The 26,006-nt window shown below is 33.8% G+C and overlaps 1 protein-coding gene across 2 annotated transcripts in view; it reads right to left on the reverse strand.

The window, feature by feature from the left end:
- Positions 1 to 9,280: 9,280 nt before the first annotated feature.
- The window catches only part of BCHE (butyrylcholinesterase), a 97,779-nt gene continuing 81,053 nt past the window's right edge, over positions 9,281 to 26,006 (reverse strand). For both annotated transcript variants that reach the window (XM_056807308.1, XM_056807307.1), the window contains exons 3-4: positions 22,149 to 22,315; positions 9,281 to 12,635 (exon numbers count right to left, since the gene is read on the reverse strand). In XM_056807308.1, the coding sequence (XP_056663286.1) occupies positions 12,511 to 12,635; positions 22,149 to 22,315 (292 nt within the window). In that variant the 3' untranslated portion in view covers positions 9,281 to 12,510. The remainder of the gene's footprint in view (positions 12,636 to 22,148; positions 22,316 to 26,006) is intronic.

Raw genomic sequence — 26,006 nt, forward strand, 5'->3', positions numbered from 1 at the left:
GAGAGAGAGAGAGAGAGAGAGAGAGAGAGGGGAGAGAAGGGAATAGGGCTTAAATACCCCCTCTGTTTAGGCTGGGCCAAAAGCCCCAAGCCCTTAGATAGCTGAGGCAAAGAAAAGAGATCAGTTCCTATCACTCACATGACCAAAATGGAGAAACAGTCTCAGGGGCCTCCACCTCCAGCTTCCTTCAGAGCAAGCTTCTCAGAGCACAACCTCTCAGAGCAAAACCTCCTCAACTACCCCCTCAGTCCTCAGACCCCATTATCTTTAAGGAAACCATCTCAGTTCCCTCCCCTCAGTTCTCACATCTACCAATCACTGTCCATGACTTCCCTGTGCCAATGGTGGCTCTAGCTTAACCCAGGACCACCCAGAGGTCTGTGGCTTTGCACATGTCTGTTGAAGGTCATATTCTCAAATAATTAAATCTTGATCCTTTTGCTGCAGCCCTTCCTAAATCCTGTTACCCTGAGTAGGGTGGAGATTGTAAGTTCCAAGACCTGGTTCTGTCATTCCAAGTATCTCTATTATATCAATTCTAAAATCAATCATGACTCAAAGAACTTCCTGTTCTATGCTTAAGCATAGGTCAAAGCCCTTTCCATTGTTCAGCAAAAGGTTTCTGTCCTAAAGTAATCTTAAGTAGGGAGGAGAAAGACCCTCCCATGCCAAGGGGGTTCACATTCCAATAGACTATCAGTAGGAAATTTTTCAAGTATGAAATTTCCCAATGATGAAATTTCCAACATTTATAAGTCTAAGAAATTTTAAGGTTTACAATAGAATATTTGGAATAATTCACTTCTCTAATAAGAATGCATTAATTTGCCCTTATTTCTATAAAATTTCAAATATTTTCTCTTCCCATATTTAAACATCTTAGACAATTTCCTTTTCATAAGGTAAATCCTAAGATTGTTTTATCTTATGCAATTTGGCTTATTATCATTGATTCTGAACATTCTTTTTGATAGTTCTTAATAATTTGAAATTCTCTCATAGGAAATGTTTGTTTACATCTTTTGATCATTTATACAATGGGGTAGATATTTGCTAAATCATCTATATTTTTTAAATTTAAGACCTTCATTAAGAGATTTGATGCAAAGATTCCCTGGCTGCTGGCTACTTTTAAAGTTGAATCATATGTTATTACAGAGCCTTATACCTACTCCCATCTCCTTTTCCTGAAAAGATTTTTAAAAAAACCTGAACTACTAGCAATATGAACTGGTGGTCTTTTAGGACACTAACTTTTCCATTGCAAATGGCTTCAAAGAATGAACTACAAGGGAGGTTATTAACAATTTAGCATTTCTAGTTCATGTGAAAATGTTAATTCCACTTACCAAAGAGAATATTATAGACTTACTTGGTTTAAAATGCAAATATCACAGCCTCTAACTCTCATTTGAGTTTTGCAGGCTCCTATTACTTTACAGAGAAAGCTAAATTCAGGTTTTGGTGAGTCCTGCATTTCCTTAAGATATTTAAAACTAATGAATATAATTTTCTGTCTCTGACTTGTTTCATTTTTACTGGATAACAGGCTGATGCTCAAATTTGGAAAGGCAACAAAAAGATCCAGCAAAAATAAAAGAAAATAAGAAAGAAAAAGGGCAGGTAAGTAATGGCAATCCTCAAAGCCTTGTAATTATTTTCCCCTGAGGAAATGCTATTTTTTCTGCCTTGGTTTATAAGTGGATTCCTTTCTCCAAGAAAAGGAGGAAGAATTATTTATAGATTGCTCACATGTTCCACTCTCCAATCAAGAGAATGGATAGAAGACTCAGTTGCTTTCCTATAGTGAACTTAGACCAGGATTTGGACAACTTATCAAATGTATGAATACTTTGCAATAAATATTCATTTTGGATTAAAGACCCTCATTCTCCTTCAAAAACATTGACTGAACACTGATTAGTGGGCTTCCCACTATCAATTGGAGTATACTCATATATAAAATACAAACCATTATATTGAAACCTTCTTATGAGGACAGTTGAAAATTCCTGATTGGTTCTTAATGTTTGGGTTTGACTGGGACTCTAACTCTCATTTTAAGAGCTTCTCTTTGTTGTTGTTCTACAAAAAGAAAGGTTAGAGACCATTCTAAGAATTTTTAGACTTCTTTTTTATTAGTTTCCTTTTCAGTGAACATAATTCAATAGACTCAGACTATTCCTGGAAGAGAGAAAGCAGTTGCCTGCACAATAATTCCACCAGGAATTAGTAGGGATGTATAGGGACAGCACATGGGAGCTGCATAAACTTTCAAATGTGGCCTGATTGCAGATATTCTAAAAAAGCATTTCCTATCCCATGTGGTGGAAGCATCTTGACATTGATAAAATTCCCCAGAAGGACATGGCAAAAGAAAAAAAAATATTCATATCCCTTTTTTTTCCCCAAAGGGAGCTCTTGAATAATATCCACTAACTTTTCTAAAACTTCTATTTAGAAAATTAAAATTGAAGTTATAGGACCTAGCTGTATATAATAATGATGCAAAGGTACAATGATTAGCTGACTCACAGTAAAAAGACTATCCACTACCATAGATGGAACTGATGGATTTTGAATGCAGATTGGAGCATACCATTCATATATGTGTCTTCTTTCACACCATAATGAATATAGAAATATATATATATATATATATATATATATATATATATATATAGCACAATAATGCATATACAACTTATATTATATTGCCTTTCATCTTGGAGAAGTGGTAGGAATAGTAGAGAGGGAGAAAACATGTGCCACAAAATGTCAGAAAATATTTATTACAGAATTGTATCGACATGTCAAAAGAAGAAAGAAATTAGAAGACCTGACTCAAATCCAAATTCTGCTACTTATTTACTTTGTGAGCTTCCATGAATCAATTGAAATTTCTGGGTCAGTTTCTTCCTCTTTAAAATGAGATAATCTCGGATATCCCTTATGACTCTAATTTTAGAATCCTATGACCTATGATACTATGATACTCTGTTTGGGTTGGGGTTAGGGGAAGGTATCCATCTCTTAAGCAACATAATACCAGTCTAGCCTTCTATCCAAAGAAAAGTCATTTTCTAGGTAGCTTGCAAGTTATCTCCAATTTGAATAGTTTATAAATTTTAGGGTTCAGGCACAAGACATTGCCAACAGTTGGAATTTCTTGAAATTGTACAGAAAGATGAGTTAGGAAGAAAAATGCTATTTGAGATGTGACGAATGACTGTGGCTTTAGGAAATGAGATCTGGAAATTGGGATCCCTGCCTAAAAACACTAATTACACAGACTTATTTGGATAACAGGTTTCAGTTAAAGAGAAGACATTTTTTATTAGTCCTTATAATATGGTTGCCTTCTTGATGGAATTTATAACTATACGAAGTGTCTTGAATGATTTCTGAGGGCTATATTCATACATGGTTAGACCTAGCCTTACAATCAGAAAGACTTGAGCAGGTTTTGCCTCTGGTTTGTTAAAAGGGAATCACTTTAAAAGACTGATATATATTAATTTAAGGTCGCCAAGGAATTCAGCTATGTAATTCCTAAATGAAAACTCAAGTTTGCAGTCAATCTTTTATGGAGTTTAATTACAATAGGAGGAAGAAAGGAATTAGAGATAGAGAGAGAGACAAAGGGAGAGAAAGGAATAGGGCTTAAATACCCCTTCTGTTTAGGCTGGGCCAAAAGGCCCAAGCCCTTAGATAGCTGGGGCAAAGAAAGGAGATCAGTCCCTATTACTCACGTGACCAAAATGGAGAAACAGTCTCAGAGGCCCCCACCTTCAGCTTCCTTCAGAGCAAACTTCTCAGAGTCCACACGAACTACACCGACCAACTACTCCAAACCCCCTCCCTTGGAGTCTTCTGACCCCCTATCTTTAAGGAAACCATCCAAGTTCCTCCCCTCAGTTCTCCCATCTACGATTCACTGTTCATCAATTTCCCTGTGCCAATGGAGGCTCTAGCTTAACCCAGGACCGCCCAGAGGTTTCTGGCTTTTGCACATGTCTGTTGAAGGTCATATTTTCAAATGATTAAATCTTTACTCCTTTGCTACAGCCCTTTCTAAATCCTGTTAACCTGAGTAGGGTAGAGATTGGAATAATTAAATTTTGATCTAGGCTGCAGCCCTTCCTAAATCCTGTTAGGACTGAATAGGGTGGAGATTTATTCCAAGTATCTCCATTGTATCAATTCTAAAATCAATCAAGACTCAAAGAAATTCCTGTTCTATGCTTAAGCATAGGTCAAAGTCCTTTCCATTGTTCAGCAAAGGGTTTCTGTCATAAAGTAATCTTAAGAAGGGAAGAGAAGGAACCTCCCATGCCAATGGGGTTCCCATTCCAATAGACTATCAGTAAGAAATTTTCCAAGTATGAAATATCCCAATGGTGAAATTTCCAACATTTATAAATCTAAGGAATTTTGAGGTTTCCAGGTTTTATGGCCTAGGTTATTTCACTTGATCATTCAGTGCTCTAGGGATTTCAGACAATGAGCTGAGAAGGTAGAGGAATTTGGAAGAGGGAATTTCTTTAACTGGGAGTTCCCTATAACAATGTAACATCAAGTCCAGTTCTCATCTCCATGTGCTTTCTGTATTTCTTCATAGGTTCCTGTGAACCCCTTAATTCATCATTTTCTTTAAAAAAATGAAATAGGTTGCTGTTATTCAGTTCATTCATTTACCCTTCCAGCAGCCAAGATGAAGTGATGTGCAGAACTTGCCAAAACTGACCTCCAAAACCACCACAAAAAAGAAAAAATGAAATGAAAATTGTCTTATTGAGTGTATATAAAGTTACCTTGAATATCAGTCCAGGAGTTAAGGTCCAATTTGGCATATATTGGTAAACAAAAGATGTAAAAAAAATTGTGATTCAAGATTAATGAATAACCTCAAAAGGCAGAGGATATTGTCTTTTTTTTCATCTATGACTATTCTTAAATGATCTAAATAATAATAGGACACAATGTTTTAAAGCCATGATGGCTTCATGAAACAGTGGCAAAATGAAAAATTAAAATCTTGCTTCTGCATGGGAAAATACTAATAAACTTATTTTCCAAATACTAAGAAAACTGGGGAATAAAAAATGCAACATCTGAGTTTAAGGAAGTCATTAAAATTAGCTTTTGCCTAGAGCCTAAAATATATTAGGGAAAGATCAAGCTCAAAAAAAAAATTAACAATTCAAAGATCCCTTTAACTTCAGTTCTCTTTCCCCTGACAGTCTAATGAAGGGGATATCATTGTTTTTAAGAGAACACTCCTCCAGGCAGATGTTTGTATTCTCTTGAAACATGATTAGGAGACTGGTAGGAAAATGCCAAGAAATAAGAGTTGGCTCCCTGTATTTCAGAAGATTCCTGAAAGCATTGGGAGGCCAATGACTTTGTATCTAAATATCTGACTTTCAGATGATTGCTGTTCCAATTCTCTCTGTTTCCCTGTCTTTCTGTCTTTCTCTCTCTGTCTCTCTCTGTCTCTCTCTGACTCTCTCTCTCTGTCTCTCTCCATCTTTCTCTCTGTCTCTCTGTCTCTCTGTCTCTCTGTCTCTCTGTCTCTCTGTCTCTCTCTCTCTGTCTCTCTCTCTCTCTCTCTCTCTCTCTCTCTCAATGTGGATATCCAAAATGAATTCCATTCTTGTCTTATTATTCCTGTATAATTTGACAATATTTCAGAATCTTTCAATATAGTATCACATTTTCCAAAAAAGTTATCTTTTTAAAACTTTTATTTTTGATTCATCCCCCCGAAAAGAAACCAAATAAAACAACAAATAAAAGAGAAAGAAAAGATTGACTTTGGAAAAATAAAGTAACACAATAATTGTTTCAAGCACAAACATTATTGCTAATTTTTCCAAAATGAATAACTACACTTAGACTTTGCATAGTTACTGTTATAATAATTAATTAATTAATCTTAATAGCTAGCAGAGCTGGCAAGAATAATTATTTTCCTTTTTAAAAGATGAGATAATCAAACATTACATAATTTGTATTTATGATAAAATTTAGAATTAGAGCTCAAAATCTTTTATCCTCCATAAGAATTGTCTGCAAAATACAACAGATTCAATTCAATTAAGAAATTTAATTCTCTACTTCTAATTATGAATAAGCCTTGGAAGTTATGGTCCTGACCTGGAATTTCTTGCTTGTAGCGACCTCAACCAACCCTTGTAAAAACAAGTTCTCTTAAATGAAAGAAATCTCAAATTTTCTGTAACTTTTCATCTTTAAAATTTGCCCAGAAGTCATGACAGATTAATTGCCAATCTCAGGGTAAAACAGGCACTGCATATCAGAATCAGGATTTGAATACAGATCTAATGATCTAGGGGAACTTTGTCCTTAATCTACTCCACCTCTCTAGGTGTATTTCTGACCCTAATACTGAATAAGCAATGGCATTAAGTATCAATTCTTTCAACATGCTTCCAACAATTAAAGTTGTTGGTGCACTCTCCCTTTTAAAGACATTTTAAATTTTATTAACATAATCTATGGATTTAGAATTGAAATGGGGTTTTTGAAGCCAATTAGTCTAAATCCTTTAGTTTACAGATGAGGAAAATAGAACCCAAAGAGGTTAGATGAATTGCTTGAGGTCACAGAGGTACTTCCTGAAGAAACATTTAATCCAATTTTATTTCATTCTTTCTTTCACTCACTCATTCATTCATTCATTCATTCATTCAACTACTTAAATTCAGCATGTCCAAAACTGAACTCAATATTCCCTCTTAAGTTTTTGCTATTTCTTACTTATTTATTACTGTTGAGGCACCAATCAAAACAATCTCCCTGCTTTATAAGCAAGTTATTGTCTTTCATTCTTCAATATTCTTCTACCCTTCCTCTCTGTATCCAAAGTGTTAATAAGAACGACTGGTTTTACCTTTATAACATCTCTAAGTTGTGTTCCTTTATCTCTTGTAATACTGGTGCAAGCTCTATTCCCCTCATGCCTAAATTACTGCAAAAGTTGGTTAATTTTTCTGTCACAAGTCTTTCCATTCTAGTCCAAACAAAATCCTGTGTTTGTCATTCAAAGCCCTTCATAACTTGCCCCTCTCACCTTTCTAGTATTCTTATACCTTCTTGGCCTCCATTCAGCATAGAATCTATGATCCAGGAGCACTTGACTATCTTGTTATTAATAGCTCAAAATATTCCAGCTACCAAAATCATACATTTTCTCTGATTATCCCTTATGCATGAAATATTCTCCCTGCTCTTCTCTGCCTTCTGGCTTCCTTCATTACCAGCTAAAATTCTAACTTTTAAAGGAATCTTTCCTGATTCTCCTTATTCCTGGTCCTGAACAAGCAATGGCATTAAATATAAATTCTTTCAACATGCTTCCAACAATTAAAGTCATTTCCTGATGCTATTCCCTTTGTTGTTGGTGCACTCTCCCTTTTAAAGGAGAGTCTTCTGTTTATTGTTTATTTCAAATTTCTTCTGCATGTAGTTTGTTGGTAGTTTGTTTGTTTGTTTGTTTGTTTGTTTTTGGTATATTGTTTCTCCATTAGACTCTGAGCTTCTTATGAACTTTATAATGTGACATTCTATTTCTAATTGCTTCATAAATACTTTGTATTTACTTTGTGTGTGAATATTGTGTCCTCTAGTAGAGTATAAGATCCTTGAGGGCATGGATTGCTTTGTGTTAAATGTTGTATTCCAATAACTAACAGAGTATCTTGTACATGTTAGCAGCCTTATAGATTTTAATCAAATGTGTTTATTGAATTTCTAATGGAACAACCAAAAAGTTTCATAATATCATCTGTTTAGATCTGGAACTTAAAATGCTATTTGATCTAAACCCCTTATTTTAGAGTTATGGAAAAGGAAACTGCTAGAATGTCTTGGACCAAAGTCACATGATCAGTCAGATACAGAGAAGCTGATTTCTTTTCTTTCAGTTTCTTAGTGCTTTTTTCACTGTATAATGTACCTTCCATTCATAATGCCAAAATCTTGTTTTATTTACCCAATTTCTACAGTCCACTTGAATCCTGAATACATTTATTTATTCTGAAATGAACTTCTAGAAATTGATTTTTACAAAAATTCTTAAATTTAATTTTTAATATTACACATTGATACTTTTAATAATTATTTTCAGATATTTTAATACATTTTCTTTCTTTCCTTCCCACTCCTCTACCCTTTCTAAGATAATAGATAATATGGATATAAGTTGTATAGGTATTACCATACAATACATATTTCCCTATTTGTCATACAATGAGAGAAGACACATATTGGTTACATTAGAGAAAAATTCAGGGAGAAAACTAAGTGAAAAATAGTATGCTTCAATCTTAGATATAATATTTTCTTTCTATAGAAGTAGATAGTCCTTTTCCTCATGAATCCCTAGAAATTACTTTAATTTTTATTGGTATTTGGGAAAATCATGTCCTTAAGTTTTATTCTATCACATAAATATCAGATAGCATCCTCAAATACTTGTCCACTAAATAAACAGAGAATCTTTAATTTTGCTTTGTAAGAATGAAGTTTATTTACCCCACAGGCACTTTTTTCTCCCCGAAATCTCTTGTTTGGGAAAAGTAGAACCACACAATATAAGTGCAATCTAATTCATTATAATTTCAGTGGCATATAAAGAAAGATGATGAGGAAAATAATAATTTAAACAATAATGGCATATATATATAGTGTTTAAAAAATTCAAAGTGCTTTATGTATGTTATTGCATTTGAAACTTACAACAATCCTGTGGAGAAGGTTAATCTTCCTTTTATAGATGAGGAAAAAGAGATTCCAAATGTTTACTAGTATTGCCATGCTCCTGCAGCATGTACTAGACGGCAGTTATAGATCCAGGTAAATCCAGCACACATAGTATAAGATAGAGACTGATTTCCTGGGTTTTCCCATTGGCCCAATCCAATCCATTCTGGTATAATCAAGAGGGCCCATTTCCTCATAGAGAGTTTCCAATTGCTTATGTATTCTACTCTGCTAGGTTGCACTGCTTTTTATTTATTTATTTTTTGTTTGTTTCCTCTTTGCTTAAACTCTTAATGGAGGCTTATCATAATATAGTCTTCCCGAATTACCAATGCCCTTCTCCTCTCCTCTCAGAGTCATCATCATTATCATCACCGTGCTTTCCAAAATAATAGTTAATAGGATGATAGATAATATGCAACAATGGAAGAAGGTTGAGAAATACTCATGGCTCTCTGTTTGTGTAGCTGGTAACAATAAACGGAGACTGAGAAAATGCCCATGACCTTTATTCCTTCTCTTGAGCTTTTGTGCATTTTAATCTTAAGCTAGAGACAGTGGATTGACATTATTTTTTGTTGTGTTACTCATTGCTAACTTGAATGGAGATTGTAGAATTTGTTGTTTGTAGAATCATGGCTAAATATGTTTCTTAGGCATGTGACTAGATTTTCAAGTAAATAATAGATTCTTGTTGAAAAATAATGGGTACAAGTCTAACCACTTCTATTAATTATCTTTTTGAAATGGAGAAAGCAATGTGGACTCTGAGTCACCTATTAAATATAAAGGTGTTTAAGTTTGATGATTTTTAGGATCTCTTCAGATTTTAACATTTTATAATCCTTTTGCTACAAGTGCATGAAAATATACATATTAAGGTATCTATGGTCATATATATGTATAAATGTATATAGGAAAAAATTTGTATATAACCACAGAGAGACAAGAGAGACAGAGAAATTGAGAACACAAGGAGAGACTAAAGAGATCATCTAAGCCAGAAAGGCATTCTTCATTTTTTCTGTCATTGCCCACTTTGAAAAGCAGGTAAAACTTGAGGACGCTTCCTCAGAATGCTATTTTTTAAATGCATAAAATGTATAGCATTACAGAAGAAACTGATTATATAAAAATTTAGTTATCAAAATATTCCAATCACATATTCACAAACTTTAGCTTATGAATCCTCAATCTCTTCCCACCTCCAAATTATAAGAATTTATATTAATTATATTGCCTTCTTAGATTACAAGTATATGAAAGCCAGAAATAATATTTAAAATCTTTTCATATTATATATAACACATATACACATGTTTACCTATACATATGTGTGTATAAAATATATCTGTATATCTATATATCTATATCTATATATTTTTCTATGTTTGTTTTCCAGATAAGGTGATCTGGTTCATGTAGAGCTAACTACAACTAAAGTTGAAAAAATTTCTTCTATCAATATACATTTCCATTCCTTCTGGAAATTTCCTGGGATGGGGAGGGTAAATTACTTGCCTAGGGCCACACAGTCAGTTTGTGTCAGAGGTGTTAATTGAGCCCTAGTCCAGATTCTTAAATCTGTTTAATACATGATGATGCCTTTCACCTTGAACAGGGTTATTTAATAATTCTTCATTCAGTGTCTCAATGGGTAAAATAAGAAATAGTTCCTTTAAAAATGAAACAGGTTTTTCTAACTAGAATTTTATGAATACTTCTGAAATGCAGTATGTAATTAGAATTTTAGAGATTGTATCTATACAAAAAGTATTCTAGCTTTGCCTAAAAAAAGCTTTTTTGGAAACATATTGATATAAAATTTAATTTTTAAATAAAATGTTTTCAGAGGGATCAGGACAGGTGTATTTTGCTTAGATATTATGTTTTAGTAAGAAGATAATGTTATTTTCCTATTGCTATATTCTTTTTATCAGTGAAGCTTGCTTATGCCCAAATTATCACCAGAATTATTACATAGAGCAGAAATAAAATGATTGTGACTTTGAGATATTTTCTGTAGAAATGATGACTATTTCTCAGATGAAATCTTAGTATTTCCTGGTAAAGAGACATCTTGACTTTAGCACCTTTAATAGTTTTATGGATTCTTTTTCTCCATTTTTGATTCCATACTTTTCAATTCTTTTATTCAAAATGCTCTACTATGTAGTGTGTGTGTGTGTGTGTGCGCATGTACAAACATGCATATTTATACAGTGTAAAGGTAAAGAAGTATTATTGCAACCATTTTGGATTTTATAGATATTTGGAATCCTTTAACTTCCTAAAATTTAGCTAGAGAGATAGATAGATGGATTTAATCAACTAATCTATTATGAACATGTTTTAAGTGTTTCTTAATTCTAGACACTCTACTAAGCTCTGGGAATTAAAATAAAAATGATATAGTAATTCCTATTCTCAAGGAAATTGCATTCTAATGGCTGAAAAGCCCAGAAAAATCTACCATATGCGCTATCTCTGGCACATCAGGGAGGGAGCTAATTTTTAGGAGAAAGTAGGCAACAATCAAGAATTACAAAGGTTCAGGAAGTGTGTGCGCCATGATCAGTGCCATTGTTCTAAGGATTCACATTGATGAGATTTCAGAGCCAACAAAATAATGAAGTAAATTTAGATGGTTCAGGCTTTAATAACTTATTATTCATTAACACAATCAAAATTGATTTTTGTGATAACTGTGTATGTTTTATTCCTTCAAATACTGTTTGGAATTTGGGGGGATGTTTTCATTGTGACAAATTATCACTTACTATTTAATTTAACCAGAACACGACATAATGATGTTAGAGAAATAATGGTACACTGGAAGTCAGAAGACCTAGATGGGTAGTGAAGATCTTGGTCCTGCTATTTTACTATAGCTGAGAACTTGGGTAAATGGCTTTCAATCTCTAGGCTTGAGTTCCTCATAGTGAAAAATGAAGCATTGTACTAAATCATCTCTGAGATCCTCGTCATCTCTCAACCCTTTGAAAAAAGATACTTGAAAGAGAAAACCTAATATTTATGAGCTCTAATAGAAAGTTGGGCATGATTGTGCATGCCTGTAGTCCACGTTGCTCAGGAAGCAGAGATTGCTGGACAGTTGGAGCTCTACGGTTCTGACAGTAAATCTGACTGACTATCTATCCTAAGTCCACTAACAAGATAGTGAGCCCATGGGAGTTGGAGGAGGGCAACTGGATACTTAGGGAGAGGAAAAATCAGCTCAGATAAAAAAACAGCAGGTCAACATTTTTGTACCAATCAGCAGTAGGATTGAGCCCTGGAGAGGGCACCGATCTTCCACCCTAAGCAAGATAGTGAGACACAGTAGCAAAAAAAAAAAATCTAACAATGATAAAATAATTGTTTTTCAATGAGGAGAATGTATGTGAAAATTCTGCAAACATAATTTTTTTAAAGCTTAAAAGACCTCTAGCAAGAGGAATTTTAAATATCTAAAAGTTGAAATTTGCCCATAAATTCATGGTCAAGCTTGAATGTGTACATTTGAGTTTGGTCTGCCAAAATGGATTGTTTTCTGAAACAAAAGGCAAAATACAAAGCAGAAATGTGAGGAATCAATATTGTCCTTTTGGCATTTGGGTTTAGCTATAGAACAGCTACCTTTTGAGGCTCACAAGTTAGCTACCAGCCCATTTGCCTTGATGCACAGAAATAGGAACATTCCTGAAAGGCCAGGCCTATTAATTAGAGACCTGCACAGTTCTCCCTCTTGCTTGTGTAATCATTAAATTGATTTCTCCAATCCATCATATAACTGTTCCAGCGACGGAATCCTGCTTTCCATTCACGCTCTGCTTCATCGATATTTCCTGTAAAACATGAAATGGGTTGGATTAATCTACATTTGAATTGATAGTTACATTAATTGAAAAATAATGTGGATTGTAGATGCTATTTTCTCTAGGTACACTGCATGACAGTTTTTTCTTTTTTTGGGAGGATTCTTTTTTTCTCTTCCTTTTAAGTTGTCAGTAATTCAGTTTTTAAGATACACTTTATTGATGGAAGCTTCTTTCAAACTAAATGATTATCTTCAATAAGACAAGTTTTATCTTTTAAAACATTTTAAAGGAAATAAAAGAAGTTCTTATATTTTTGTTTTAAAAATTAAAGACAGTGTTTAGAAATCAGCCTTCTTTCTCCCTCCTAAATCTCACTCTCATTATATTTGAATGATTTAAAATAAAGATAAATAAACCCAGCAACTCCCCTATTCCTATAAATTCAACCTACAGATAAAGTTAAAAAGAATAAAGCATTTTCATAGATCATCTCTTTCTTTACTAGGGAGGGGGGCATATTTTATTCCCAGAATCTGAGGTCTAATTAAAATTATTAGAATTGAGCATTTTAAACATCTACAGAGATTCCTAGTTAATTAGCACATACATATATAAAGATCCATATCAAATTGGTCTTTATATTCCTTCATTCAGTTCCTTCATCAAGCATCTAACTACTTCCCACTAGGTACAGGGCCCTATTAGAGATGCTGGGGATAGAAGGATAAAATGAGATAGTCCAGGACTTCAAAACATTCATGGCTTATATTAATGATACTCTATGTTGGATTTTTATTCTGCCACAAATAATCATAAATTCATAAAATAAAGCTATGATTCTGTTTAATGAAGCAACTTTTATCAAGTATCCATGATGGCTTTTTTCACAGAAGTGATTTTTTAAAATCAATGTTCAGTTTTAGAAACAGATCTAGGTACTTATTCTAAGGTTTCCTTCTTAAATATCTAGCTAGATAATCTCTCTATAAGATAATTATCTAGATAGGGAGGGTGGAAGAGAGAGAGACAGACAGAGAAAATGAGATGGAAACAGAGAAACAGAAAGAGAGACAGAGATAGGGAGAATCAGACACACACATAGAGAAAAACAGGAAGACAGGGAGACACAGAGAGAGAGAAGATAAGAGAAGAAGACAGAGACAAGAGATCTTTACATAGAAATGCAAAGCATTAAATTTTCAAATAAATTCTATGATATCAAACACCTAATTAAAATGTGATTAGCATGAAAAATATGAATAAAAAGATTTTTAAAATGCTTAGTATGTTCTAGGCATGTTCTAAGCAATGGAGATACAAATTCCAGTGTGATCAAAGTGAGACAATTACTGCCTTCCTGCAGATTATATTATAAAAGAAGTAAAGAACACATTAAAAAGAATGAAGATGTAAACTTTGCTCTGGGAGTCACAGTGAAAATAAAGTTTAATAATGGGTAAAAAAGATCAATGTTATGAGTAATGGAAATGCTGAATTATCTCCCTAGTACAGTTCTTCATTAAGTCATTGATGATCAATTAGATGTCTAGTCATTTCTGTGGGATCAGTATTTATATCTCTGAATTACATAAACTTGCCCTGTCCAACTCATTCCAATTGAAGTAATCTCCTTTTAGAGGTCTATTTTTAGAGAAAGGTATGAAAGGAAGGGGATAAATAATTAGAACATGCCTAGTATGTGCCAGGCATTATCCTAAAATCTTTCAAAAAAAAAAGTTTGATTTGATCCTCATGACAAACCTTTGATGTTGGTGCTGCTATGATCCCAATTTTCCAGTTGAAGAAAACAAGGGAAGCAGAGATGAACTGAAATACCCAAAGTTACATAGCAAGTATCTGAAGTTAGATTTGAATTCATGTCTTTCTGACTCCAAATCAAGTGCTCTGTTCACCATGTAGCCCAGCTGCTGATATTTTTTTGTTTTCTATCTCCAGCACAGAGCACAATTACTTTTTTTTGTGTTTAGAGCTCTTTGACTATATGCAATGGAATGGAAATACTTGTGAAAATTTAAACACTTTTAAACTTTTGTGTAAACCTAGGCATTCCCCAACCCCATTAAATTATGAAGCTAAACTCAAATTATTGAATCTCAAAATATTGCTGGCATGTTTGCATGGTCCTGAGATGTGTACTTGAGCATTTTCTTCAAATGTTATTCATTTAAAATCTCTTTGATGAATCAGAAATGTCAAAGGGATTTATTTATTGCTTTGACTATTATCAAGCTATGCTCCAATTAGAATAGATTATTTTAAAGCTAGTAGAGTAGAGAGTATAAATAAGTCATTTTTATACTTAATGAGTTCTGTTTTTAGTGCATCTAGAACAGAAGGATTTATTGTTATTTGGAGAGTCTACAGATATTTGAGGTTTGTTATAGGACAAAGACTTTCAAAAGAAGAAATTCATTCGTGCTTTATTAGCTCTTCTGTTCTTTTGGAGTAAGCAGTAAAAAATGCATATGTTGCTTCAGGAAGAATTACGTGCCACATGATTGTTTCACTTTGACAATATCACTTGTGATACTTGAATGCTGCTTCCAATATCCCTTTAAGTAAAGTCTGGTAGAAAAGCATTGAAGAGAATAAAGCCATTTTCCTCTTATTTGGACCATGACTAGTAATAGTTAGAGAGAAGGCACCTGGATATGAATTATTTTCCTCCACTTGATTATAGTTGAACAATTACAGGTGCTAATGCAATGATGACCAATTAGCAGTTCAGGCAAGTGTTACATTTGCTCCTGGATGGCTATTATTCAGATGTTTATGAGCATAAGTGCTTTGAAAGTAGTCATGGCCAAATGTTTTATAAACCTGAGTTCTTCCCTTATCTATAAACTTCCACTAAAGAAGTTATTGATCTGTATAATGATATACGAAGCATTAAACTAGCAGCCAATAAAGAAACAAAGGAAGAAATATAGACAAGAGGAAAATGAAAAGTTTCAAAGTCACTACAAATTAATAGAAACCAGAAAATAATGGAGTAAAGAATTAAGATATGAATCTCTCCATTTATTTATTCACTTGTCCATTTATTTTATTTTTTGTGTGATTTTAAGACAATGTGGTATAATGGATAGAAAACTAGAAAGACCTCGATTCTAGTTCTGCCTCTGACATAGATTTACTATGAATAAGACACTTGGAATTTTAGTGTGCTAAGACAAGATTCAAAGGCCATGCATTGCAGAAAAGGTGACAATATACTCTGGTAGAGAGAATTTGGTGCTCTTTTTTGTGTTTTTGTCCAAAAACCCCTAAGAGTTTGGAATATGCTGGAGGAGTCAAAAAGTAGCCCAATATATTGACGCCTGAGAAATTCCCGAGTTCTTCAGAATTAAATTAAAATGAAATTGTGAACTATTTAATACAATAAGCATCCAAAATAGCATAGATAAAATTAACATGTAGTTTTCTAAATCAATATGAAAGGATCAGTTTAGTAACTGTCTGTTTTTATTTGAGTTTAATGCCACTAATCTATGCCTAGCATGGATGGAAATAAGGGATGATAAAAATACATTTTCCCTGTCTCAAAGTTTTCCCTTGACCTGGCTACCTATGACCATTGCAATAGGTTCACCTTGAACATTTCCTTTTATTTTTTTAGATTAGGAGATAAGGATGGGGGAGTTGATAGCTGTATCATTTAAACATGATTTGTTTAATGTCCTCAGTTGAGCTGTTAATGTCAAATGCTAATGTTAAAATAATGCCATTATTAAAAACACTAAACCACTTTCCCCATACAAGCATTATAACAGATCATGATTTAATCCAATTTACTTAGACATATGAATCCCCAGAAGTACTTACTCTGCTCTTTCAAAGAACTCAACATTATCTTTGCAAAGTCAGAGAATGGAGGGGCATAATGGCAGCTTATAACAATACTTTCTAGGAGGAAGCATGGCATGAATGTTATGTATAGATAATTGTTACTTTACATTGGCAAGAATAGAAGCGTAGCACAAATTCTGCTGTTTGCTGGGAAAATTCCCTCAATGTACATACTTTAAGGAATAAAATTGTCAGCTGAGAGAGGCTCAAAATTTAATATTGGGAGGATTTACTTTTTTTTTGAGCTTTTCTCATCTTCTCTTAACTGGTATTATTGCTCAGGTTAGTTGCAATACAGCCAAGATTCTCATCTTATAAATAACTCCATTTCAAAGACCTAACTCATATGGCTGTGGTAAAACAATAAAAGAAATGGAATGAGATATTTGTAAAGCACTTTGCTCAAAGCCTGGTACATAGTATGTACTGTATGAATGCTTATTATACCTTTCCCCTCTCTTTTCTGTGTCTGTAGTCATCTGAAGGAATTAAAATTTCACCTATTTCTCTGATCTTTCTCTCCATTTGTCTCAAAGATACTAGGGTATCAGGGACTGTCTGCCATTGGGATTTCCTCATTTCCTTATCTTTTATGCTTACTACTCCATAGGAAAAGGTGTCCAAAGTCACTACTGTCTGAACTGGTAGATCCAATTGTCTTTTCTTTCAGGCTTCATCCCTCAAGCTCTTCATTAATGAAAATAACCTATCATTTTTTCCTAGTTGAATTCCCGTCTCTTCTATTGCGATGCTAACCACTCCTTGTTCTTCTCTCATCTTCCAGATTTGTCTTATTCCATTTCATTGAGTTTTTTCTTTTTCTTTTTTTTTAAGATTTCAGGAAAACTCCTCTCATTTTTTCTCTCCTATGGAATTTATTCACTCCCATGGTATCATCGATATTCTTTATTCTAATGATTCCCTATTTTTATCTCTAATCCAATGTCTGTTCACCTCCCCTCCCCCACCCACAACCCCATGTCCATTCTTCAGTCTTTCAGTTCAGGTATTTTACTGGATAATTCCACATAAAAGGGCCAAGAACACCAATTCATCATATCCAAAATGACATCCATTGTCTTGCCTTTCCCTAAAAAACCTGCCATCACTCTATCCTCCCTTCCTTACATAATTCTTTGATACTATCACCTTTATTATATTCCTCAGGTTCAAAATTTGCATTCATTTTTGAATGAATTACTTGACTATGAAGCTAGAATTGGAGTCTGGTAAAGATGGGTTGAAATTCTACCTTCTACATACTTATTAGTGGGATCCTGGGCAACTCACCAAACCACTCTGAGCTTCAATTTCTTCATCTGTATAATGGCGATAATAGTTATTATGCTACCTACCATATAGATGTGTAATAAGAATAAGGCTGAATCGAAATAGCATGTACAAAGCATATTGCTAACAAAAAAGGTACTCTATAAAATAGAAACATTTGGTGATACTTGTCCCACTGCCAGGGGAGATAACTATTCCTCTGGGAAAGGAGATAAAAGGAGAGGAAATAGTTACATAATGATTCCTAAATAACCTTTAGCTAGTAGATAAAATATAAAAGCAAAGGAGCAGATTTGGAATTTATGCAGGAGAGGGAAATACTAGATGACTACTAGGAGTTTTGTTAAAGCAATTAAATATGTCTGGGGGTAATCAGTTTCAGATAGTGTGAATCATTTTACATTATTGGAATTTAACTATCAATCAGGAGTTTGGCAATAAAGATTTGGTGTATAATAATTTGAAAATCATTCCATCAATTAATATGATTCCATTATATCAAAATTAATATCATCAAAATGTGTTACTTTTTCACTGGCAAATTTTCCATTACTTACAAAAATTATAAAATATACATAAGATGATTTATATGTAATAACCATTCAATTAATTTCCTTACATCAAAATTTTCTATGAGAAGAATACTATGGTAAACTTTTTCAAGTAGATCATTGATTGAAAAATATATTGTGTGAATGAAAAGATTAAATAAAATAAATAAACCTAAAATATTAAAATATTAAATAACATTACTTATATAGTTAGAAATTCTGTCATCTCTTGACAGCTGAATGCATATTACCAAGTTTTGAATTGCAGAAATACCTAAGCTGGATGAATAAATAACTTCCCAACTATAAAGTTTCTTAAACATTGAAAGGAGATTCTATTTCAGAATATACTGGATAGTTGGGAGAGTTGAGACATCCTACGTTTAAACATTTGGCTTGCAGATCATCTTTCCTCCATATGACAGATATATATACGAGAAGATCAGTATCTATTTACAGCTGACTCATTTATCCAAAAGGAGATTATCTGCTTTCTAGATTATCTCTGATGACTTGGAGACTCTGATGTACCATTTTACTAGGAACAGTGGAACCAGCAACATCAGTTTTGAGATAGGGTGGTTTAGGTCAAAGAGATGCCACATTAGTATTTGGCTCTCTTCATTATTGCATTAATTTTATAATTTCTGCTCTATGATCATAGATATAGATATTGAAAGGACATTAAAGGTCATTTAGTTCAACTTCTTCAACTTATAGCTTAGAAACCTGAGTCTTGGGGAGCTAAAACAATTTGACCAAGGTAAAATATGAAATATGTGGCAGAGACCTGTTACTGATTCCAAGATCTTCTCATTTCCAAACCTACTCTTCCTCTCCCAATATATTTTGCTTTGTCCAAGCAAACCATCATTTATACCACTGATGTTTAGCAGCAATTGATGCCAGTTCCCATTGGGATGGAGAGGCAAAAAGAAATTTTAATAGTTATACTGCTTAAAGTCCTTGGGAATAAAGTAAAGGATGAAAGGAGAACAGAGAATTCTAAGTCACTAGAAAACCCTGAATTTATCTATTTTAGATAAATCAATACCCTAAAAAAACCATTCCCCCAGACTAGAAGTGAGAGATTGAAGAGAAAATAGAAGCACTCTATACCTTCTCACCAAATTCACACACAAAAAAAATCAAAATTCCTTAATAGTCATAGACTTTCAAGACCACAGGTGTGGAAAAGCCATCATAAGTCAGAGAGACATGAAAAAAAGTATTTTCTTAAATGTCCCAATTTTCTGTTTTATGCATAAGCACACATGTACATACTCGTGCATTCATTCATAGAGGTTTTATTAAAAAAAACTTTCACATTCAGGTGGGCAGTGGTTTAATGTTGTTTATATAACTATAACCTTCCCAGGATAAAGATTATCCTTTATGGAACCAACAACCATATTATCTTTGAGATTTTATTCTGAACTCAGAAAGTATATTTCACCTTTTTTATTTTTTTGTGACAGCTGAGATACAGCCCATGACAGACAAATTAACATTCTTCTTGATTAGGAGAATTACATTTAAGGGAGTGGGTTCTAGCCATCCCAAATGATTTGAAAATAAACAACATTTTTTATTATTTAAATGCAAAAAATCCCTACACATTCCTAAAAGCAATCATATTTATTAAAGAAAGGGGAGCTCCATTAACTTATAATTAAGTATTTGGAATTTGTAGCTTTCATTTTCTTTACATTCAATCTATTTAAACATATATGTATACTCACTGTCTTCTCCTACTAGATTATAAACTACTCAGGAATAAGGATTTTTTTCATTCATTTTATTTGTATTCCCATGCTTAGCACAATGTCTGGAACATAGTAGATATTTAATAAAATATTTGTTAATTGATTGATTCATGTCTTTCTTTATATCTCTCTAGGTGGGTCTATCATCAATCAATCACTATCTCTCTATCTGCCATGTATTTATCTTTGTATCTATTTATAATGTAATGGTTGATTCAGAGCAAGTGGTTAGTGATGCAATAAATGTCTCTACATCTCTTGGCAGATCCAGTGCGTTGCCTCATTATCATTCAGGCCCTGAGGACACACCAGGCAGGTCTGTTCTGCCAAGAAATGTGGCAGCTCATCTACTGATATCTATTATGTCACAGAACATTTGGTAACACTCAGTACGCTTGTATATCAGAGACATTGCCCCACCAGATGGAATACACAAATATAATTTCCATGAGTAATGCATGATGATCAAAAAGCATATTAAGCAATAGCATGTTGTTCTGAAATGTCCACATTTTCCTGAAACTGACCTAAAATTACTTATTTTTTAAAATATACTACATTTTGTGAAATCATTCATACAATCAGGTCATGACAGTGGATCATGAGAAAAAAAATGATGACAAAGAGGAAGGTTGAAATTAAGAAGGCACTTGATTGTAGACATGAAACTAATTCTGGTAATGTCATTTTTTGTGGCATGTTGAAGAGAAGAAACCCACATGGTGCAAACAGCTGGGTGATTTTAAAATCAAATTATAATCTGGAGGAGAAACCCATAATTTTCAGAGTCTAGCAAACGCAAATTTCATTATTTTTGATAATGAAAATAAAATGTGGGGAACTTTTTACTGATGATAGACATGTGCCTAAAAATAAAACAAAACAACAACAATTCACCAATTCTGTTTTATTAATCTCCATGACATTGAATTAGTTACTTTACTAAAAGTAGATAATTCACATTATAAGAAAAAAAAAGCCCTCTCCTAATATCTTTTGCTGATTTCTCTTTGTGTCAAGGATCAGCATACACATGGCAGAAGGTATGCCATAAAAGGATCCAACATATAGAGATGGAATACAATTAAGATTTCATTAATCTAGTCTCCTCATTTATTTCCACTAATTTCTTAAGGTTATATCAGAAGAGCCTACCAAACTTGGAGGGTTTTGAGGATAGACATGGTGTTATAATAAATATCTCTTAATCTAGAACTAGACTAGTTAAGTTTCCAAAGGTTCAACACTACATTAGCTACAATGTGGCATGCTTTTTGGACATAAAAAAAACTTTCATAGCTTCATTGAGTAATTGGTACTGTTGGAGAGAATACCAACATCCAGAAAAATACATATACTTAAAGTATTCAAATATATATATATATATATATATATATATATATATGTATATATATATATATACATATATAAATATTCAGTCTGGCTTTTATTTAAAATAAATCTGTGGATTCATTTATACCATGGGTCCCACATTTTGGGATTTCAAGAAGGGCATATACCATTTATCATTAGAGTTTTATTGTGACTGAATTTTTAAATTTCTGGAAGAACAATGCTATGTGGAATAGGATGGTCCTTAAAAACAATTCAGAAAATGCAGTCACATAAAATGGAATTTAAAATTGAATATTGTGTAATTGAAAATCTGTTACCCTAGAAAAGAATTACAATTACCTGGAGCCCACTGACTTCCTATTATTATGTACTTCCTGTAGATGGGATATTAGGCGGGGACATGGAGGGTCCTGCCTCTTCCTCTCCCAAATTTGGTGGTGGTAAGGAGGGTGTTTGAACTGGCTGATCAGCCATGGGCACATGGCCTTTATTTTGTATGCTCATTATTCCTTGATTCTAATGATCACTAATAAATCCCTTAAAATGTAACATTTTTATAATTGACATTAATTTTAATTTTTATAATATCATATAACCAATTGGTCATTTTAGCAATAAAATTTATGGAGTTAAAGTAAGATATCCTGTTGGTAGAAATGAATTGAATTTAATCATACAATTATTAATGACTAAACATAATTTCTTACCTGACATTTCCAAGACCTTTGGGAAAAAAGTTTTCCAGAATCGGCATTGCTGGGCACGTAATTTTGCAAATGTTTTTGGTGATTCTGTGTTCAGGGTTACATATTTTTGTTCTATGTTACCAAAGACTGGCCATCTAGTTGCATTGTTCTGTGTCCCATTTGGATTTCTACATGATAAAAGAGATATAACTATTTAACAAAAGCGTTTTTAGCAAGAACAAAATCTTAATTGTTTTTATATTACATCAAACTAATGTAAAGGTTAAGATATATAATTTTATTTCTTTTGTCTAATATCCATAATAAAGAATTGTACAGATTCTTTCATTCAATGAAAGTATCAGATTATCTTTGGATATTAATAACGTATTCTTACCTGGCTAACATTACTCTTATTCAAGTTACTCAAAAAATGGCAAGCAAACATCAAAAGAATATAATTGGAATCTTTTTTAAAAATTTCGCTTGTATCTGTTCATTTTTCTTTATTACCTAGCTTTCATCTGTCTAATCTAATTAGCCTACTATATATCTGAATATCCCTCTTTTTCCAATGATCGATCAATCTATCATCTATCTATCTATCTATCTATCTATCTATCTATCTATCTATCGATCTGTCTGTCTGTCTGTCTATTTATCATTCTTTCTGTCTATCTATCATCCATATACTTGCCTCTGTGAAGATTAACTGTCCCCCACCAATTTTTAGATTTAATCACCATAAGCATATACACCCCACTTACATTTGAGTGAGGGAGGTCTGTGACCCATGTGTGCAATAGTGGGTGACAAATCAGAATCAACTGACTGCACCCTGGGAAGTTCTAAGCAAAGATTTAGCTGTAATTGGTACACATAAAATGGAAGGAAGTCACAGGAAGTGATGAAAAGAAATGGTCTTTAAAAATGCCAAGATATCTGCCGAGACAAACACAGGAACTCTATGAACACAACTACAAAACACTCTCCACACAATTAAAACTAGATCTAAACAATTGGAAAAACATTGATTGCTCAAGTGTTGGACAAGCTAACATAATAAAAATGACAATCCTACCCAAACTGATCTATCTTTTTAATGCCATACCCATTGAACAACCAAAACACTTTTTTACTGACTTAGAAAAAAAATACTATAACAAAGTTCACTTGGAAGAACAAATGATCAAGGATATCCAGGGAAATGATGAAAAAAATGCAAAGGAAGGGGGCCTTGTAGTCCCAGATCTCACACTTTATTATAAAGCAGTGGTCATCAAAACAATTTGGTACTGGCTAAGAGATAGGAAGGAGGATCAGTGGAATAGACTTGGGGTAAGGGACCTCAGCAAGACAGTCTATGATAAGCACAATGTTCCCAGTTTTCGGGAGCAAAATCAACTATTTGATAAAAACTGCTGGGAAAATTGGAAAACAGTATGGGAGAGATCAAGTTTAGATCAACATCTCACATCCTACACCAAGATAAAGTCAGAATGGGTGAATGACTTGAATATAAAGAAGGAAACTATAAGCAAATCAGGTGAATATATAATAGTATACTTGTCTGATCTTTGGGAAAGGAAATACTTTAAAACCAAGCAAGAGCTAGAAAAAAATCACAAAATATAAAATCAATAATTTTGATTACATAAAATTAAAAAGTTTTTGTACAAACAAAATTAATGCATCCAAAATTAGAAGGGAAGCAACAAATTGGGAAACAATCTTTATAACAAAAACCTCTGACAAAGTTCTAATTACTCAAATTTGTAAAGAGGTAGACCAATTGTGCAAAAAATCAAGCCATTCTCCAATTGATAAATAGACAAGGGATATGAATAGGCATTTTTCATTTAAAGAAATCAGAACTATGAATAAGCCCATGAAAAAGTGTTCTAAATCTCTTATAATCAGAGAGATGCAAATCAAAACAACTCTGAGGTATCACCTCACACCTAGCAGATTGGCTAACATGACAGCAGAGGAAAGTAATGAAAGCTGGAGTGGATCTGGCAAAGTCAGGACATTAATTCATTGCTGGTGAAGTTGTGAATTGACCCAAGCATTCTGGAGGGCAATTTGGAACTATGCCCAAAGGGTGATAAAAGACTATCTGCCCTTTGATCCAGCCATAGCACTTCTAGGTTTGTACCCCAAAGAGATAATAAGGAAAAAGAAATGGGGAAAAATATTCATAGCTGCACTCTTTGTGGTGGCAAAAAATTATGAAATGAGGGGATGCCCTTCAATTGAGGAATGGCTGAACAAATTGTGGTATATGTTGGTGATGGAATGCTATTGCGCTCAAAGGAATGATAAAGTGGAGGAATTCCATGGAGACTGGAACAACCTCCAGGAAGTGATGCAGAGCGAGAGGAGCAGAACCAGGAAAACATTGTACACAGAGACTGATACATTGTGGTACAACCGAATGTAATGGAGTTCTCCATTAATGGCTATGCAACAACCTGGAGGAATCTACAAAAAAATCTATCCACATCCAGAGGAAACACTGTGGGAGTAAAAACACCAAAGAAAAACAACTGCTTGAATACATGAGTTAAAGGCATATTGTTGGGGATGTAGACTCTAAATGAACATCCTAGTGTAAACAACAACATGGAAATAGGTTCTGATCAAGGACACATGTAATACCCAATGAAATTGCCTTTTGGCTGTGGGAAGGATGGGTGGAGGGGAGGGAGGGAAATAATGTGATTATTGTAACCAAGGAATAATGTTCTAAATTGATTAAATTAACTAATTCAAATGAAAAAAAAATGCCAAGAATTTCCTGTGAGGTCTTTTCAGTCTTTTGTCTTCAACTTGACTTTGGAGGAGCTCTGCCTGAACATCTCCAACTGCTTCTATTTTCCTTAAAACTACTGCATGGGATGAGTGAAAAAGGCTGACTCTTGGATTTTCTGAAGTTACTAGCCTCAGGAGAGACCTACTCTCTTGAGAGAGGCTCCCTGCATCCCCAGGTCCTTAGCTCAAGGCTGAGGCCTCTCTGGCTAAGGGCTAACCAACCCTGACTGAGTTGAGCCAGGGACTATGCAAAATATTTAGTGTGTAGGCTAGATATCTTACCCTATCCTCTCTCTGATTTCTTTGTAATTGAAAATCTGCTTCTTTAAAAAAGAGCTACATTTCCCAGGTGCTCACTGACTTCTTGTCCTTAAGGACTTCCTGAAGACAGGGGATATTTGGCAGGTTTGTGGAGGGTCCTGGCATATCTCTTTGACATGATGACAGTGAGCTTGCTGGTGGTTAGGCAGATATTTTGAACTGGCTGATCAGACATGGACATGGAGTTTTTATTTTGTATCCCTTTTATTCCTTTATTTCTAATGATCATTTAATAAATCTCCTAAATATAATATTTTTACTATTGAAATTTAATTTTAATTTTTGGCAACCATAAATTGGAGAAAAAACTCAATTTTTTCAGATAGCCTAGATACATTTTTCAATCCATGTTTCTCTTGCCATCGCTTTTCTTGCCCATTCCACCTCCACCCCCTTTTGAACTCTGAGAGAACACTGAACTCTCTTTGGAGATGCTGCTCTACTTCTGCCATTTTTTATTTCCCCAGTTTTTGTTTGGTCACCCTCCCTACTGGCTGGGCTGTTTTTTGTTTTTTTTTTGCTAGGTGTCTCTTGGTTGAGAAGAGATTAAGTCGCTTCTCTTGCCAATCTTTTTGAACCCATGTTCCTCAGTTCCTCGTTGCTTCTTCTGGCATTGGTGCTCCTGATTCCACTCACTCTGGCTGCTAAATCCTAGCAATCTGCTCCTGCTATTGCTCCTGCCCTTGAATTCTCCTTCTGATACTGAGTCCCCATCCCCTAACAACTGTTGTTGGTCCTGTTGGG

The sequence above is a fragment of the Monodelphis domestica genome, chromosome 8 (assembly GCF_027887165.1).
Source record: "Monodelphis domestica isolate mMonDom1 chromosome 8, mMonDom1.pri, whole genome shotgun sequence".
NCBI classification, from domain to species: Eukaryota; Metazoa; Chordata; class Mammalia; order Didelphimorphia; family Didelphidae; genus Monodelphis; species Monodelphis domestica.